The sequence below is a fragment of the Lutra lutra genome, chromosome 1 (genome assembly GCF_902655055.1).
Source record: "Lutra lutra chromosome 1, mLutLut1.2, whole genome shotgun sequence".
NCBI lineage: Eukaryota > Metazoa > Chordata > Mammalia > Carnivora > Mustelidae > Lutra > Lutra lutra.
The window spans coordinates 122,912,526-122,930,676 of record NC_062278.1 but is presented as its reverse complement, the minus strand read 5'-3'; the positions used below and the strand labels follow the sequence as shown (position 1 = coordinate 122,930,676).

General features: G+C 52.2%; 1 protein-coding gene across 1 annotated transcript in view; it reads left to right on the top strand.

Moving 5' to 3' along the window:
- The window catches only part of PDIA5 (protein disulfide isomerase family A member 5), a 91,388-nt gene that overhangs the window by 71,748 nt on the left and 1,489 nt on the right, over positions 1 to 18,151 (top strand). Inside the window, exons 12-15 of the mRNA XM_047735278.1 lie at positions 5,753 to 5,823; positions 6,344 to 6,504; positions 8,309 to 8,439; positions 12,476 to 12,546. Coding sequence (XP_047591234.1) covers positions 5,753 to 5,823; positions 6,344 to 6,504; positions 8,309 to 8,439; positions 12,476 to 12,546 — 434 coding nt within the window. The remainder of the gene's footprint in view (positions 1 to 5,752; positions 5,824 to 6,343; positions 6,505 to 8,308; positions 8,440 to 12,475; positions 12,547 to 18,151) is intronic.

Sequence of the window (18,151 nt, the reverse complement as noted above, 5' to 3'; positions counted from 1 at the left end):
GCTTGCTTGGGAAATCCACCCCTTAGATATAAAACTAGTGCCCTGTGTTTTGTTATATTTTTTTTTGTCTCGTTCTTTAATTCATCTGGATTCTTCATTCCATTGTGCCAGATGGGAGGAAAGGATTTAAGTTTATTTCTCTAAGTCCTTTTTTTTCCATGCATGTTTTTCTCTTACATTTTTCTTAAGATTATCTTGTATTTTCTTATGTTATTAAAAATGCTTTTCTGTACATGCTTTTTGTGGTCACATAATATTCCATTGTATAATGGCACCATAAATTACTTAACCAGCTCCATAATGTTGAAGGTTCGAGTTGTTTACCGTATTTCTGCTTTATAAATCACACTGCAGAGAACAGTTTTATGCATAAATATTTGTCCACATGTCAGATTATTTCCTTAGGATAGAAGCCTAGAAGAAAAAATTTAAAAGCCTGTTATCTATATTTTCCACTAATACAAAGGAAGAAAAAAAAACCCACTCTGTTTTTGCACACGAAGAGGGCCACATGATGGATGGAAGCATCCATCAGTGTGTGAGTCTGCCCCAGAGTATCTGTGAGTCAGCTTTGTTGTGTAGACAGCTGGAAGCCTTAGAAGAGCCCTGAGGTCTCTGGGGGTGCTCATCACAATGTTAGAACATGAGTGTTTCTGCTGGCATCTGTAGGAGCCCCACTTCCCTCACATGCCCTCAGCCAGGTTCCAGGCAAGGCAGCAGGAATGTGGATAGGAAAATCCAGCCTCCTGTAGAGGCTCAGCTATAAGAGAGCTTTCCAGATTAATCTTGGTTCCCTGGAAATTCCTGTTCCAGGATCCAGGAACGTCTCCATAGCTGGTCTGTAATAAAATCGTAAGTGTATCTAAAGTTAATGTAACCCAGGGGAATTGGAAAGCTTGGGGTTGACAGGAGGCAACATTCCCATAGCCAGGAAGGAGTGTGCTCAAAGAGTTGACGTGCGGCCTCTGTGCCAGGCCATGAAAATCAGCATCCGCACATTTACACAGATGATAAAAACCCAACAAGGAACTTCGGCAGTAAAACTTAATGGCCTATCAAATCACAATCAGAACACTAAAACGCAGTGGGGTGGAGTCCTGCTCCTGCTTTCTAACCTCTCCTTCTGGCTGTCCCGCAGCCCATGCCGCCAGGACGTCCTGAAGGCCAGGCCCAGGATTTTAGGGCTGGGGTCAAGGCAGGCATGACCCAAGACCCATGGGTCTCCAGAATAGGTGGGTGCCAGCAGAGGACATGTTTGTGCAGCTGGATCTTTCTCCTCTTTGGGGCCTGGCCAGTGTCCTTCTCATAAACTTTCTTTACAGAAGCTTGTTGCTTGGCCTTCCTATCTGTTCAGATTGCTGAGGGAATTCATGGCGGAAGCACAAGCCACGATTAGTTTAGGGTATGAATGAGAAGCTGTAGAACAACATCCATAGATGGATTTCCAGAGCTGTTTTCCAGACCTTGTAAGGAGCAGGAGAAGTGTACCACGTGGTGGTGGGGAGGGGACATGCCTAGTGACCGGCTTGGCTGCCAGTGATGCTAGATAGAGGTGTTTAGTCAAACCAGCAACTGTTCAGGTCCAAGCAGGACTCTTGCCCCAAAAGAATTTCACCCAGTTAAACCTTGTGTGCACAGGTGTAAACCTCAACCATCCAGCCATGAGGTTAATTCATCCAAAAAGCGTGCGGACTGTCATCCTCAGTACCAGGGATGTGACGGTGAGCCGGACAGATGGCAAAGCCTGTGGGGAGCTTCCACTCTGGTTGGGACGGACTGGTTCAGATAAGCAGGTTACTCCAACTGTTCTGAGTACCATTGGGAAGATGAACAGGATATTGGAAGAGACGTGATGTGTGAGGCTCCTTGGGGTTAGCTGGTCAGAGGATTCTCTGTGGAAGTGAAATTTGAGCTAAAGCCTGAATGATGTGAAGTGATCAGCCATGCACAGACCTGGAGGAAAGATCGTGTTCCAGGTAACTGTACTTGACGAGCCCTGAGGTGGAAAGGAGCTTGGTCTGATAGAACAGAAAGAAGGCCACGGGCTGCAGAGCAGAGGACAGGAGGGAGGAGACTGGACCCGCAGCTGGTGGGTAGGAGAGACCGATGGTGCGTGGCCTGTGGCCATGGTAGGGTCTGGATTTTGATCTGCCTGTGACAGGAAGCCATTGCAGAGTTTCAGCCGAGGGAGTGTGACCTGATTTATGTCTTGAAAAGATGTCCTGGCTGCTCCTAAGTATCAGAAGACAGCAATGGAACAGTCATTAGGCCGGCCAAAATTAAATGGCGTGGAAATGTATGCATAAGAAGAACTTTGTGAGTGGAAGAGGAGTGGGCAGTTTGGTGGGGTGGAATGAACTGAAGACTCAGAGCAGGGCCCGAAGCTTGGTAGGCACTGTGTGGAGATGCCTGGTCCATCGGGGCCGTGGTTGTGGTGATGAGGAGCAGGTGCTGGGGGCCAGGAGAACTTTGGAGAAAAGGTGGGCTCATGTGGACATGGTGATGGGAACTCCAGCCAGAAATTCCACCTTTATCCCATATGGAGGCCCCACGTTTGTCACTTCATCTCCCAGAGCCACCATTTCTGGCTCTAAGGAGCTTTGTCTTGTCTGTCTCATTGGGCTGCCAAAGAAAGTATGTGGAAGCCCAGGACAGAGGGCAAGTACTTTCATTATTTTAAGGAGAGTCCTGGGAGACTGAGCTGCAAGTTCAGAAGAGAGGTGTGAGTGCAAGGTAGAGAGTCTGGACGTTTCCTGGCATATCTTCTACCTCTCCCTCCTATGTCTGACAGACCCTTCGTCCCAGTGAGCGAGTTCTCGAGCTCAGAGTGTATCTCTGGCCCACCACTGAGAGAAGCTGGCCAGTGATATGGAGTCTATTTGCCCCTCATCTGGGCAGTGACATCAAAGGGCCAGAATCTCATAAAGGTTTGAAGGTGAATTTTCTCATCTTCACGGATCCTGCCATATTGACTGGGATATTTTGGAAAGAAATCATGGTTTTTCTGTCAGGGGCAATGGCTGGCTTTTCTTTGTCCTCCCTCCACCCCCTCCCCACTCCATCCCACTGCCCACCTTGACTGCAGCATTCATCTCCTGTTTAGGGGAGAGGGTGATCAGGGGTACATCTCCCTGCCTGCCCTGCCTTCTTTGGAGGCCAGTTGGAGTCTTGAGCCCAGGTCCTTTTAGGCCTGCCCTGATGTTCTCCCTTGTGCCTCCTGGGCTGAGTGGGTCTGGACTCAAGCCACTCACTTCCTCCTTTCTGGGGCAGGCTGAATTCTTGGGTGACAGATCAGCACCAGGAGTGAGCTTCCTTTTCTCGACTTGTCTTCATGTTAGGTGAGCCTCCAGCACCCCAGTCAGGGAACGCCAGCCTAGCAGCAGGCCAGTGGGGTGCTTGATACCTTGGGGTGGGTGGCAGGGAGCTGTCTGCCTGGAGGTAGGTGGGCAGGGGGATCCCCATTAAGAGTCTAGAATCCCTTCATCCCCACCATAACCCCCCCCAAAATGACTTATTCCTTTTATTTTAGTGAGAACCAGGAAAAAAAAGTTCATTTTTACATATTTTGTGTTATGTCAGTGGAATCTTCCTGAGAACATCTCATTACCTGGATGGGTGTGAGAGGGAACCCAAGCCTGGACTCCCATGGGGCAACTCTGTGCTCTTCTGCCCCGTCCCCCATGGGAAAGTAAATGCCTCAGAGTCGGGCCTCGTCTGCCATGGCTTTTAACCTGGGATCTGGGAGTCAGTCAGGGGATTGGATCCCTGTGAAGTGATACATAAATTTGGACTATATTGGCATCAGTTTTGGAGGAGGGAAAAAGAAGCTTTATTATATTCTCAAGTGTGTCAGTGACCCAGGAAGGCCCAGATTCCCAAGCTGAGCCAAAGGAGACATTCTCCATTCGCCACTGTGGGCAGCCATTGCCTACAGCGCGTGTGGGGAGAGGCCGGGGTGGCGGACGGTGGGCTGCCTGTTTTCCATCTGGGCGATGGTTCAGTGGAGTAGAAGTAGCAGTGCGTGCTCTGTGTGCTTCGGGCACATTCTGTTAAATGGGGTTTTGTGGCTGTTCCTGAAAATCTGCAAGGAATCTTTGTTCGAAATTGTTTCTTTGGGGAAAACACATTTTCAGTTCCAAACAACCCACTTACCAAAACAAAACAAAACAAAACAAAAAACCTTTGTAACCTGGTGGCATAGAATGTTACAAATGGGTTGTGATAGCATGAGATGTTTCTAGCTGGAAAACGACATTCTTGTGTTTCAATTTCATGACAACCATGTCACCCCTATGGCTCATGAAGTCCTGAGTGGGCTGTAGTCAGAGCACAGGCCCATAGGTGTCCCTCATTTTGGGGCCCATTTGAGAAGGGTCAAAATGCTGTTGCAGCTGAGAATCGTAGCTGCTCCCTGGGCTGGATGCCATCAGAGACTGTCCGATGGGTCATGTCATGGCTCCCGAGTGCTCTGTCCAGGCGAGGAGCTCGGCAGCTCTCCAGCCAGGAGCTGAATGATCATTTACAGTTTCTGCTGTCAGTACCTGATGGGTGCAGCGTAGCCACTGTGGACCCCTTGTCCCTACAAGGGACAGGTGTGCAGGGACTGAGGAAGCTGGGGATGGGCAGCAGCGGAAGGGACAAGTTTGTGTCCCAATGCCTCCTACGACTGGGCTTTGCGGGAATGACCTGGAAGAGAGAGGCACTTTTGTCCCAGTCCCCTGCTCCAGTTAAAGCAGGAATGCCCGTTCTGTGGCTCAGTGGCTTCTGGAGGCTGTCAGAGGTGTCCTCGGCTAATCCTGGAGGTCTGTCTGCCTCCCTATTTCTCAAGGCAGTTATGAGAATCACGGTGCTGTCGGCTGCCACACAGCAGCCCCCGTCATGAGAAGGCGGTGGTTTGCCCCTGTCTGCTGCTTAGCCTGCCTCCTGTCTGGAAAGATCCTGAAGCTGGCTGTGTGGGGGCCTGAGCCAGTCTGGACCACCTCGCTGAACAGCCCCTGCAGCATTAAAAGCCAGAAAGTACTCTCTATGCAAACAAAAGTTGTTTGCAAATGTCCTGACGTCACCTATCAAAGTGATCATTTACTTGTTAATGAATCATATTGATTATTCATGACATTACTGAATTTGCGTGGTGGTAAGGAGAGGGCACAGCAGTGTTCGTACCAAGAAAGAGGCATTCAGAAAAGATGATCCAGATCCCTGCGCCCGTCCTATCATACGTCCTCCCACGTGGGAACAGTTGGAATGTATTCTTGCTTCTGGGAATGCTTATTCCCAATTCAAGGCACAGACCCCCTTCTGCCTAGAGGGTAGGGGGGATGACAGGGGTAGTGGCATGGGGCTGGGAGGCACATACTGCTGGTGGCTGTGTCTGTAGCCTTGGCCAGTTGCCTACCTTCTTAGTGCCTTAGTTTTCTCATCTGTGAAATGGAGATAATATCAGCTTATACCTTTGTAGGGCTGTTGTGAGGTTCTGAAGCACTTAGAGCAGTGCCTGGCCCTCAGGACCTATATATATATGTGTATGTTGCCAGTATTTTTTATGTAGTTGCTTTGGTTTTGCCTCTGCCCCCCCCCCCCCCCCCCCCCCCCGCACTGAGTGGATTAGGGGAAAGGTTTCTGTCCTCTGCGCTGGTGCTGCTTTTCTCTCAGGTGCCCCTGGTGTCTGGGAATAGGGCGCCGCTGTCTTACAGAGGCAGGGGACCTCACTGGAGCCTCCATGCCATGGGAGTGGTTTCTCTGCTTCCCACAGGGTGTGGACACTGTAAGAAAATGAAGCCAGAGTTTGAGAGCGCAGCAGAAGTCCTCCACGGAGAAGCAGATGTAAGCTTCCTTTCCTGAACCTCCCCCCCCCCCATTTTTCCCTGAAGACTCAGTGACACGGATCCCTGCAGGGACTTTCCCCTGCAAGCTCCCGGAGGTCTACAGCACTTCACCGCCCCAAATACACATGTCTTAGGTTGGAGGGGCCCCTACCCGGGATGGAGGGGTGCAGAGTGACTCTAAGGTCCTGTTCCCACCCTGTCCATGTGACCTCTGCCAGGTTGTGGCCCTGGGGTGAAGCTCCAGAGTTCACCCTCTTTTCTCTGGGACCTTGGCTCTTGGGAGCAGCCAGGGTCTACACAGCCTAATTGGTAGGACAGATTTAAAAGTCTCCCTTCAGCCCACAAATAAACCATGGACACCAGTGGACGTATCCTGGGGATGTACGAGCCCTGGGGGCCAGCCACCCCAGAGAAGTGCTGGCAGGTCCTGGGGGCGTTGGGGGCTGGCATCTGGGCTCCTCTTCTGCCGGCACCGTGTCTGAGGCTGTGATGCATGGTTGGCCTCTCCCCCATCCCAGAGCTCTGGTGTCCTTGCAGCTGTCGATGCCACCGTCAACAAGGCCTTGGCAGAGAGATTCCACATTTCCGAGTTTCCCACACTGAAGTATTTTAAGAATGGAGAGAAATCCGCAGTGCCTGCACTCAGAACAAAGAAGAACTTTATTGACTGGATGCGAAAGTAAGTGTGGCGGGCTCAGCAGCACATCCCGACTCCTGGCCACAGGCCCCTGGAGCTGGCCCCATGGACACAGAGGAGCCCTGAGGAACTGCTGACCTTGGCTCAGGGCCACAGGAGCCAAGGCGGACTTGACTTCCCCAGTTCCAGAGCCATCTCTGGTGTGCAGGCCACGTGTCCTCACCCAGCCTGTTTCACTGGCACCAGGGGCAGTGGGTGGCATGTTTCTCTTCTTGAGGGACCCCCCTTTCCCTGTGTCCTAGCCCCAGGCTTCATCATGGCATCTTACTCCATCTGCTTGAAATGGCTGAAGGACATACACAGCTCTTGACATTCAGAGCTAGACTCCTTCAGGCCCAGGTCTGCTAGTGGTTGACTGGACCTCTGGGAGTGTCCACGAGGCAGCCTGTGGCGGTTTGGGGTTGAGAACATAGACGGTCAAGTGCTTCTTCAGTCTGTGTAGTAGTTTGCTGATTTACCACAACAGGAAACACAGACTTATGGCTCAACGGCAGGAGTTTACTCTCACAGTTCCACAGACCACAAGTTCAAGATGAGATGTCAGCAGGGTTGGTCTCTCTCCTTGGCTGTCTTCTGCTCCGTGTCTTCACAGGGTCTTCCATCTGCGTCTGAGTCCTAATCTCTTCTTGAAGGACACCAGTAAGATTAGGGTAGGCCCCACCCAAGTGACGTCATCTTAACTTAATTATCTCTCTAAAGACCCCCGTCTCCAAAGACAGTCACATTCCAAGGTACTTGGGGGCTGGGACTTTAACATGTGAATGGGGAGCAGGGCACAGCTCAGCCTTTAACGGCCTACAAGTCCAGAGAACCCAAGTAGCCTCATAATTACTAGCCCAAGGACCTCCCACTCCCCCAAGATCTTTGGAACCTGCAGTTCTAAGCATTTCCCTCTCCTGTGAGGGAGAGGAAGCTGTCACTGACCGTATTGCTATGTAAGTGGTAATTCCCTCCCAGCCTTTGCCAAGTGCCTTTTTATCTGCTGCCCATTTCATGCTCAGATCCTGTGAGGTCATGGGTTTTAGTTTTTGTTTTTTTAAGATTTGTTTATTTGAGAGAGAAAGCATGCACGCATGCGCATCAGGGTGGGGGCGGGGGAATCCCAGGCAGACTCCCCACTGAGCACGGAGCCCCGAATGATGCAGGGCTCCATCCCACGTGAGATCATGACCTGAGCCGAAACCAAGAGGCAGAAGCTCAACCGACTGAGCCATGCAAGCACCCCCAGGTCAGAGTTTTTATTCCTGTTTCCTTGATGAAGGAACTAAAGTTCAGAGAGAGGATAAGGGCCTTGTCTAGACACAAATAGCACTTCTTTTGGGAGCTCAGAAAGCATCCTCAGGCAGGACTGAGATGTGTCACCCAGGAGCAGGGTGGGCACTGGTGAGTCCGGTGGTGTTTCCAGGCTGTGCACAAGGGGCGTGCTGTGGGTGACTGTGACGTGCTCACCAGCAGGCTGGCCTGGGGACGCAGGAGCCCGGGCAAAGGAGCTTCTATCCCCATGCAAGAGGATAGCTGGTACCTGGAGAGGTGTCCCGCCCTGAAAGGGGCTCGGGTCTCCCACACCTTCACAAAATGGCTTCCTGATAGGCTCCTCAGAGGGAATCAGAGTATCTCCGCGGACGGTACAGAGTTGTTTGGTTTAAACTCAGCTTGTGAATTACATTTTAGAAAGGATGTGAAGTGATTTCTTCTTGAGTGCTCCTCTGGGTAGGGGTGGAAGTGTTTGCCCTCACCCAAGCCTCTCCTTATGACTCTCTCCCCACCCTTCCCCCCATTCCTGCAGCCCTGAGGCCCCGCCACCCCCCGAGCCCACCTGGGAAGAGCAGCAGACCAGCGTGTTGCACCTGGCCGGGGACAACTTCCGGGAGACCCTGAAGAAGAAGAAGCACACCTTGGTCATGTTCTATGCCCCTTGTAAGTAGCTGGGGGTGCTCACCATGGTGTGAGGCAGAGGGGTGGGCCAGACCAGACCAAGAAGACCCCTCCCAGGGACCAGGGCAGCCACAGGGGGACTCTGGGCTCCTCTGTGCTGTCTCATTCCAGGCTGATATCCTTCAAAATCCAGGGCCTCCTTCTGTCTGTTCTGTCAGGGTCTCTCCCTCTTTCTGGGGAGCCTTTCTCACATCGGTGCTAAAGCCATCCACTTCTATTTGTGGCAGGAGCTGCCGTAAAGTTGCTCAGTCTCCTCTGGTCCCTGGAATCTTCTAGGCTGCCTCCCACTTGCCCCTTCCTTCCACCCCTTGGCTCTCCTGGCATCCCACTAGGCACTGACTTCACCTTCAAACCTTGGAATTTAGCTGACCCATTTTGGCCTCTGCTTTCCTTGTCTTCCTGAACATCCCCAGCCCAGCCCCCTCCCTGACCTCCCCACATGGCTTTGAGGCCATCGGGTTTGAGGCTGTGGGAAAAGCACACTACATTCTTCTGAGCTAGCTTCCCCTTGATCCCTATTTTCATCAGAGTTTAAGTTGAGGAAGTGACACGTGTGTTTGTGACCTTTGGATTTTGTGCATAAAATTTTGAAGTTAATTGATACTTAACAGGGAACGCTCTTGAATTTCCCACTCTTCCGCTGCCCTTGTCTCTCTCCCCCAGGTTACAGCTCTGCTTAATGGAGTGGGGATAATAAAGCTCCGTGCCACGGAGAAGCCAGGCGGCTCAGTCTAGTCATAAACGCGCTTGCTTGTAACCAGCCCTCCTGTTGGCTCCCCTCCTGCCCCACTTGTCCGGCCTCAGTAATACCTAATGCCTCTCCTCCCTCTCACTTTCTGGGAGGGGCTGCCTCCGCCTACCTTTCCCAGCCTCAGACCTCCACCCTCGGGGGCTGCCCGCGTGTTGCTCTGTTTTTGCCTTTTCTTCTCCAAGTGGGAGTGGGACTTTGGGTTCTTTCTTGCTGAGCTTCTTGCTGTTCTCATCTGTCCTTAGGGCATGCCTGGAAGGCTGAGTGGGGTTTAAGAAGCTGTCTTCTGTCTGGGCAGAATGGGGTGTGCAGGACGGACAGCAGAGGGCATGTGACCGGCCCGAGGCCTCAGAGCAGCGTATGACAGAGGGGCTTTTTCTGTCACAGACCTCGTTCGGAGAGGAGGAGCTTCCTCAGCAGCAGTGAAGGCCTGGCCGCACAAGTCAGGGTCCTTGGCCGGCTACTGGGTGGGCTTTTGTATGTCCAGACTAAATACTTTCCCCCCAGAGATGCTCCCCTCTTACCCCAGACCTCTGGGGTCAGGACTCCTACCCTCTGGGCTGCTGATGAACCCCCTCACAGAACCACTGGGTGCTGGGTGGTATCTGGGGCCCAGGATACAAGGGAAGGAGGTGTGGTCCCTGCTTGGCCTCAAGGGCTTCCTAGTCCACTCTGGCAAGAAACAACCCCATTCAGGGCTGCTCCACCCCTCGACTCAGCTTCTGTCAAAGGGCCTCACACCTAGAGGTTCCCTTTTCCTCCACTGCATGTTCCTGTCCCTGAACTCTGCTCCAGATTCCTGAGACGTGTTCATCAGGGAAGTGAATCTATCCAAAGACAAGTCTTTCAAAAATTTTTTCAATTACAAAAATAATACATATTTATGTATTATGTAATACCTCTTGATGCTTATTTACATATAAAGAACCAATACTACAGGAAGGTCACACCCCTGCTAAAGGTAGGTATAAAGTGAAAGCAAAAACCAACCCCATAGCCTTCCCCAGTCTCCCTCCCACCTCCTGCTTCCCTGCCCCCTGCCCCACTTCCCACCTCCCCACCATGTCCCTTGCTTCCCAGCTTCCCCATGTACCCAGCCTCCTGCCTCCCCCCATCTCCGGCTTCCCCAGTTTCTACACAGATCTTCCTCCAGCTGTTTCATTGTTCTCTCCTGTTCCAACATTTCCACCCCCCAACACACACACACACTTTGCTCTCAGTGGTCTGGTCCAGGTGGCTGCCCTTCTTAGGCCGGCTTGCTGAGTCTCTAGCTATGGAATTTTCTATCCTGTCCTCAGTCTTTGACTCCCTGTTCTGGAAATCTTTGGTTTCCTGCTACACAAAGGTGGTACCTTTTCAAAGAGCCCCAATTAAAAAAATCATGTCTCTTCTGGCCCACCTGAGACCCCTGGGAAACGTCTTCATGCCCTTTCTAAATCAACCTCCCCTCCAGTTATCCATTTGCCTTGCCTTTTCTTTTGGATAATGATAAAATTAGATACACCAGGTGATTAATCTGAGACCTAGATACTTTAAATTGATGGTAATAGGAATTTGCACTAAGCTGACAGTTGCTTTATACTTTCAGTAAGCAAAGAGTAAAAGGAAAAATTAATAGTGATACCAGATTTGGAGGGAGGGGACGACTTATTTCCAGCCAGCCTAACGCTGTTAGTGGGGCATCCATGTGCCACTCCTGAGGGACCTCTAGGGCTGGTGCCCTGATAGGCCTTGTCAGCCAGCACACTGTGCCCTCTGAATGTTTTGGAATGTATAAACCATCGTTCCTTTTGAGTGTAACATTTTCATGAATCTGAGCTATTTTTCCTCTGCTGGGTCAAATTAGTAAAGTGTTCATATATAATTGCCATTGAGCCAGTTAAACAATCATCTGTTAGACCTGCCATGAGCGAGGCTGTGCTAGGCACTCTGTCGCATTCGGTGCTGCTCGAACCCATAGGCAGCCCAGCTCTCTTCCCCACACCTGCAGTGGATGTGGGCAGAATCCCTTGACTGCCCCTCCTCGTCACTGTGCCCACTGCTCTGGGGCCAGCTGGCTGCTCTGCCAGCCGGCTGTATGGGGGGCCCCCGCCCATCTCAGGAATTGGCTCACGTGTTAAATTCATATTAAAGTTGTAGTCTAGCCTTAATTTGGTTTCACAGAACTCTTTGAAATGCCGGTCATTGTTACCTTATTTTAAAAAGAGAGAAAGCAGATGAGCAAAGCCATTTCTGTCTCCGCCATGGCTGGCCCGACTGTTCGCCAGCTCTCTCTGTGGGGCATTCGGCCCCTCCCACCTGTGTTTTGATCAGAATTAATTACCAGCATCAGGGAACTCCTCCCTCAGAGCAGTTCTGCTCTCCTGGCAGTTGTGTGCAGCATCTGGGGAATGGTTACAGGAAGGGGGCTTGGGTTTGGATCGGCTAACACTGAGGGAGGTTGCCAGGAAAGGGGGTCTGTCATGTCAGGTGACACTTGCACCACTGTCACACCCAGGGCCTCTGGAGTTATGGGTCCTTGTCCATTGTGATCAGCCTCTTCCCTCAGTCAGGAACCCGGGCCCTGAGAAGCGTTGGGGACTCACTGTAGCTTATCCTCCTTTCAGCCTGACATTGGATCTCCTGTCCCTGAATCGCAGGTTCAGGTGGACTGTAGAGTGAAGGGTGGAAGGCTAGCATGAGGACCAGGGGCTTGGTTTAGCCATGTGGTCCGGGGTGGAGATTGAGCAGTGGGGGCTCAGGTGGAGTAGTTCCTCCTCCCCACACCTTTCCCAGTCCCGTTCTCTCAGCCATGAAGTGGATAGCATATACCGCAGTCCCTAGGGAAGAAGAGGACTCTGTGACAGGCTCAGAGAATCCTGAGCACACGTCCTCCTTTTCCGAGCCTAGAGCTCCCCACTCTACGCTGGCTCCAAGGGCAGCCCTCTGTGGAAGGAGCTTGCAGAGCAAGACTGCAGCAACTGTCTCCCCCACCCCCAGCCTCTTCAGCCCCAGTGTGTGACGGGAGGATGGGGTGGTAGGTCCCGTGCAAGAGCAGACCTCTCTCCAAAGTCCTTGTTCTGACAGCAGACACACAGAGCAGTGTTTGAGTGGCTGGGTTGACACGTGGACCCTGACAGTCTGGTGTGTAAGGAGTGGGAGTCAGATGAACCCTCATCTGCTGTTGGGTGGAGGGAAGCCCCTGGAAAGGCTTCTCTTCAGTGCCAGGAAGGACCCCTGGCCCTGCAGCCTCCCTCACGCGCAACACTTGATCCTTCCCCTCCCCTACAGGGTGCCCGCACTGTAAGAAGGTCATCCCACACTTTACCGCCACCGCCAATGTCTTCAAAGAGGACCGAAAGGTAAGGATACCCTTCTTCATTTCTTGTCCTGCCCCTGACTTTGCTCAGCCCTTGGTTCCTCTACTTCACTCCCTTCCACTTCAGCTCCCTTTCCTGAATAAACTCTGCTGAGATCAGGGAATTCCTGGGAACCAGGACATTTTTTTCATAAGGCAGGATTGGGCAGGCTGAGTTTCTGCTGAAGAATCAGCTCGCTGAAATGGGTACCCTGAACTGTTTTAGCCCTTTATGGGAAGAGGGGATTGAAAAAGGGGTCACCTGCTTATTTTTAGCATTTGACTCTTTTTACAGTAGGATTTGTAGTCACGCATTACTTATGTAATTGAAAATACAAATAAAAAATATCCAACGAAAGTGAACTGGAGGCAGTCAAGGTGGAGGAGGGCAAAGCTGTCTGCAGAGCCTCGTCCCGCCGAAGTAAAAGGCTCCTGCAGCTGCCGACTGATGAAGCATAAAATTAACAAGTTAGAACTGCAGATTGGATTAACGTGTGGGGAGAGGGCACCCCCAGGCACCTCCCCAGGCAGCTCCAGCAGCCAGAGCAGCATGGGTGCCACCGGATGAGGGCAGTGTGTGACTCTGGGGCCAAGGGGTGGCGTGGCAGGGGCAGACCTGGAGCTCAGGCACGGTGCAGCTTGACTGCTGCTGAACCGTGGTGGCTTGGATAAGTCCTGTCAACTCTCCAGGCCTTGAGTTCTCCTCTCACGAGGTTGGCATCCTGCTGTAGATGATCATGAAGACTCTTCCCAGCATGGGACTCTTGTGGGAACCTGTCCCCCACCAGGCCTCAGAAGTGTGCTGATACACACCCAACCCAAAGCTGCATGTATGTGCACCTGGTGGGGTTTTTAGGAGCAGCTAGAGCAGGCTGGACACACACGCCAGAACACGCTAGAGTTGGCCCTGGGTGGGGTGACAGTGACGGCATATAAGCTCTGTAGGGACAGAAGGTCAGAGGGAGCCAGGCTGGGGCATAGGGACATGTGTGGGGAGGGGGACAAACTTGGGACTCAGATCCCTGGACCCTTCCCTGGACTCAGGATGTCCAGTTGTCACCCACAAAGTCTGGCTATGCCTTGAGGCTCCCTTCATCACATCAGGAGGGAATATAAGGACCAGAAATCTTTTCTCCTTTGCCTGCCCCTTGGCCCGTATCAAGAGGGGCGTGGCAAGAAGGGGCTTCCTATCTTCCATCTCCCTCCCCACCCAGACCCCTCTGCCACCCAGGTTCAGTTCCGGCACGACTCCGTCACAGTCTGAGTGTTAGTTGGTGTGGGGAAGACTTTGCTCCCTGCAGCCAGCATGGGACTAGCAGTCAGTCCACATTGACCCCCATCACCCCTCACCTGGAAAACTCTGGACAGACAGGAAAGTGACTGAGGCGTGGGTCTCCCTGTCCCCTGGATGCTAAGGTCTCTATGGCTCCAGGGTCTGTGAAGGGATCACCTCAGTCCAGGTGGGGCCAGGCTGGCTGTGCCCACAGTGAGCAGCCAACGGCCAGTCCTCTTCTCCCTCTCTCCCCTCTGCTGATGCACAGGGACTCCATTTCCACAGGGAGCCCTCCTTCTCCAAGACACTTGAAATGCCTTTGCTTAATTGTCTCAGCTTGGGACAGTAATGTTACTAGCCTTTTCCTGGGGTCATATCCTGTCTGTTATTTCCTTTCTTCTCTCCTTCCAGCTCCCTTTATCCCAAGCCAGAGATTACTCTCACTTGTTTTAATCTCGTGTCCTCTCTGCCAGACAGTTGGCAGGCCTGGGGTTCCTGGTTCCATGGCTCTCGGTAACACCAGGGAAGCATTTGCTCTCGGCCCGGAGGACTAAAGTTACCTGTGTCACAACTGCTGGGTGCCATCCTAGAACTGTCCCATCAGAGGTCTAGGGATGATTCTAGAAATTTGTAATATTTATCTATCTTTCTCTCTCTCTCTCTGTGTCTCTCTCTTCCTCTCCTTTCCTCCCTTCCTTCCTTCCTTCTTTCCTTCTTTCCTTCCTTTCTTTTTAGAGAGGGAGGGGGAGAATCCTAAGCAAACTCCACACTCAGTGCAGAGCCCAACATGGGACTCAGTCTCACGACCCTGAGATCATGACCTGAGCCAAAATCAAGAGTTGGATGCTTAACCGACTGAGCCACCTATCCACCCCAGGGATTTGTAACTTTTAAGAGCTGCCTCTCGTACTGGCCAGTGGCTGCTGTTTGGGGTCCAGTGGCCCATCCAGCCCTCTCCTGCTCATGGGGGTCATGGCCCAGAGAGGAACTGTGTCCCTTGCCCAGGGACAGCCAGCCGCCAGTCGCTGACAACCAGAACAGAGTCTCTTGACTCCAGACACCCTGTGCTGCTACCTCTTAGCTAGAATTGTATTCCACCCCCCAACACACCCAGAAGCCAGTCCCTGTTCCTTCCCCAATCAATATGCTGTTGGTTGTTCACTTCCATTTTCATAGCCAGAGTCAATATTAGCTCCTGCAGAGATTTATTTTACTGAATCAATAAAGCCGCATGAGGCAGCTCATATCTTAGGTGGGGAGCCTCCCCCACTCCTAGGAGCTTCCTAGGGAACCTGAGCAGTTGACACACTGGCTGGAGAGAGGGCTGCGTGCTGCTCATGTTGGCACCGAAGGCCGTAGAGAAGGGGCCGCAGAGGACATGGGCCTGAGGTGGAAGGCTGGCCGATGCAGGCAGGGGCAGGGTTCCACTGGGCCGGCAAGGTGGGGCTCATCTCTCATGGCAGATCCAGGTGTCCCCAGCCTGGGTCAGGCTGGCCAGCGAAGTGGGAAGGTCATCCCAGGACAGGCGACCCGAGGCAGAGGGGACTGCTATAACTTTGGCCATGGTGTGTGTACTTCCTTGCGTTGACAAGGCTGTCTGTCCATCAGAAAGGAAAGCTCCCTGAGCATAGAGACCTCATTGGTCCTTGAATTCCCTCCAGCCTTGATGCGTGAAACCTCTGTAAATGTTGACTGAATGACCACACAGTAGCATTTGATATTTTCAGAAAACTCCTCTTCCACTGATGCTTAAGAGGGTTATGTCAGGTCCTTGTAGTAGTCACAGTAGCATAAGCAACTAAGTATTCTCTCTCCCATTTTACACAAGAATTGAATCTTCGAGAGGTTCAAAGCTCTCCCAAAGTCGCTCAGCTGGGAAGGGGCAGCTCAGAACCAGATAAACAGGCTTTGTCAGAGGTCTCCCAGAAGCAGACTCAGGTTCTGGGACTCGTGTGTAGGGGGTTTATTTGGGAAATGGTCTCAGGCCACAGCCTCAGGGATGGAGGAAGAGGGGACAGTCAGGACAGGAGCCAGAACATTTGTATTAATGAACAGATTAGTGCATGCGTAATTGAGTTCAGCCCTGGAGGCATCACCAGGGACAGAATCGCCTCACCCAAAGCTCAAGGAAGCCGGGAGACCTGTCCTCAAGTTCCGGCCAACACTGGCCTTCCTTGGGGCTCCCTGCAGCCAAGAATTATGGGTGCCAGTGGCAAGTGTTTGGCTAAGGGGTCTTGGCAGGATACCAACTATGGCAGAACAAATCTAGAAATGATCATGTACCTTCAGTGACAGTTCAGTCCGTGTAAACCTAGAGTGGGTGTGTGGGGGGTGGGCAGGCATCCAGACAGGAGAAATTGGGATAGGTGAGAAAAGGTTTATTTGCTATCTCCTTTCTAGAGTCTAAGCTGCTTCTGTGAGAAAGAGCCACGCTCGACTCCTCTCCTCTCGTAGAAACGGAGTGTGGAGGAGCCTTTGCGGCCAGGAGCAGCACTCCCTGTGTATGTGGCTGGCAGCTAGTTTAGGGGATTTGAAATAAGTACACATTTTTAATTTAGTCGATTTATAAAACTGTACACTGTATTTCCCACAGCTTTGGGGCATGTATACAAATTAAATTCATAATTTAAAGCAGATGCAGGGAGAGCAGCCACCCACAGCAACCCTCATCAAACACTTCCTCAGCGTAGCGGAGAGCCTTGGCCCCTCGCCGGGGGCCGACGCAGAGGGCTGCCTGGGGTGCGCCACCTCCCCCAGGCTGGGCCCCAAGAACTGATACGCTGAGGACAGCTGGAGGAGCATCTGCCTTATGTTTCTAAATAATTCAGAGAGCACTTTAGAGGGTGAGCTGGGGTTCTCAGAGGCTTGCAGGGGCTCGTCTGCCGGCCCGGTGAATCGGGCTCGGGGCGGACGCCAGCCAGCGGCTCGTTGAACCTGCCCGACAGAGACAGCTGCCCTCCGCTCTAGCCAGTGGCTGCCTGCGGGAATGCAGGGTGAATGCCGTCCAATCTGGCTTTCACACAGAAGCTGGAGAGCCAAACTTTTATATAAAATCTTCTGGCTCTTTTTCTAGGTTGGCAGCTAATTCAGGTTTATTTTTTTTGTTGTTGTTAAATTCTATGTGGGCCAAATAGAACAGGACTGAGAGCCAGATACGGATCGTGTGCGGCGAGTTTGCAAACTCGGCTCTAAGAAGTCTTATCGTACAGACGTTCTGTAGCTGAGGTGGGAGGGAAGCAGCAGAGCAGGGGGGCGGGGGGCACTGGTGGTCCACTGGTGACAGGAGGGGAGGCTGCCCCTCGCTCCGCACTCTGTCGCCCCACTGCCTGCAGAGCGGGGTTCCTGCTCACCTGGGCACTAGGTCAGTGAGCAGCAACCAGGACTGTTGTTGGCCTGCTGGGTTCTTCTACTTGGAAAGGGGTCTCCATCCCCATGGGAAGAACCTGTAGCCATAGAACCATGTGAGCTGTGACTATGTAATCACTTGAAATTTCAAGCATGGTGAGAGTTCAGTCAGAATGCCTTAATGGGCTCTGGTTCCCGGAGGCTGCGTGCTCAGTCCCCTCCAGTCCTGGGGTGGGCGGGTCCCCCTGGACGGGTACTTCCTGCTCAGGCCTTCTTGCACCTGCTGCCTAGTCCTGACTCAGGTTGTAGATCAAATCCTGTCTCCTGGGAAAGGCCTCCTTGGCCATAAAGCAGCCCCTCTGGCTATTGTCTTGAATCACCCTCTTTTAATTTCTTCAGAGCATTCACCAGGCTCTAAAATGATCTCACTTGTTATGTATCTATTAACTGCTTTCCTTCGGTAAGAGTGGTGGTCACTAAATGGCCGGACTTCTTCAAGGTCACCCGTGTACTGCTAGCACATAGCAGCCCTTGGGTTCCTGCTCACTCTTAATCAGAAGCTGCCCGCCCTGCTTCTGCAATGCTTGCGTTTGGTGTGTTGCCATAAAGCGACCTTCTTTCCTCCTTCCCTGCTTTCCGACCCTCAACAGACAGGAGGTTCCCCAGGTCTGCTTTATACCCTCTTATTTTAAAAGAACAGTAAAAAATAAGGAAAAACTAACATTCTGTGGAATTTGTTAGACAGGCAGGAAGAGGCCAGTGGCCAGTTTGGGAACCTCCTTCTGACTGAAAATTCCATTTGCTTTGGTCATGCTGAGCTCTTCTGGGCCCTGGAATGTGCTCCCCCAGCTGGAACTTCTTTCTCCTCCTTCAGGCCACTGCTCAGATGGCAAACGTGCAGAGCACCTCTGTGCCCCTCCCCTTGGCACCCTGGACCTCCTCCATCACCTCATACCTCCTTTCGTGCCTTGGAATTGTTTCTCTCTGACCC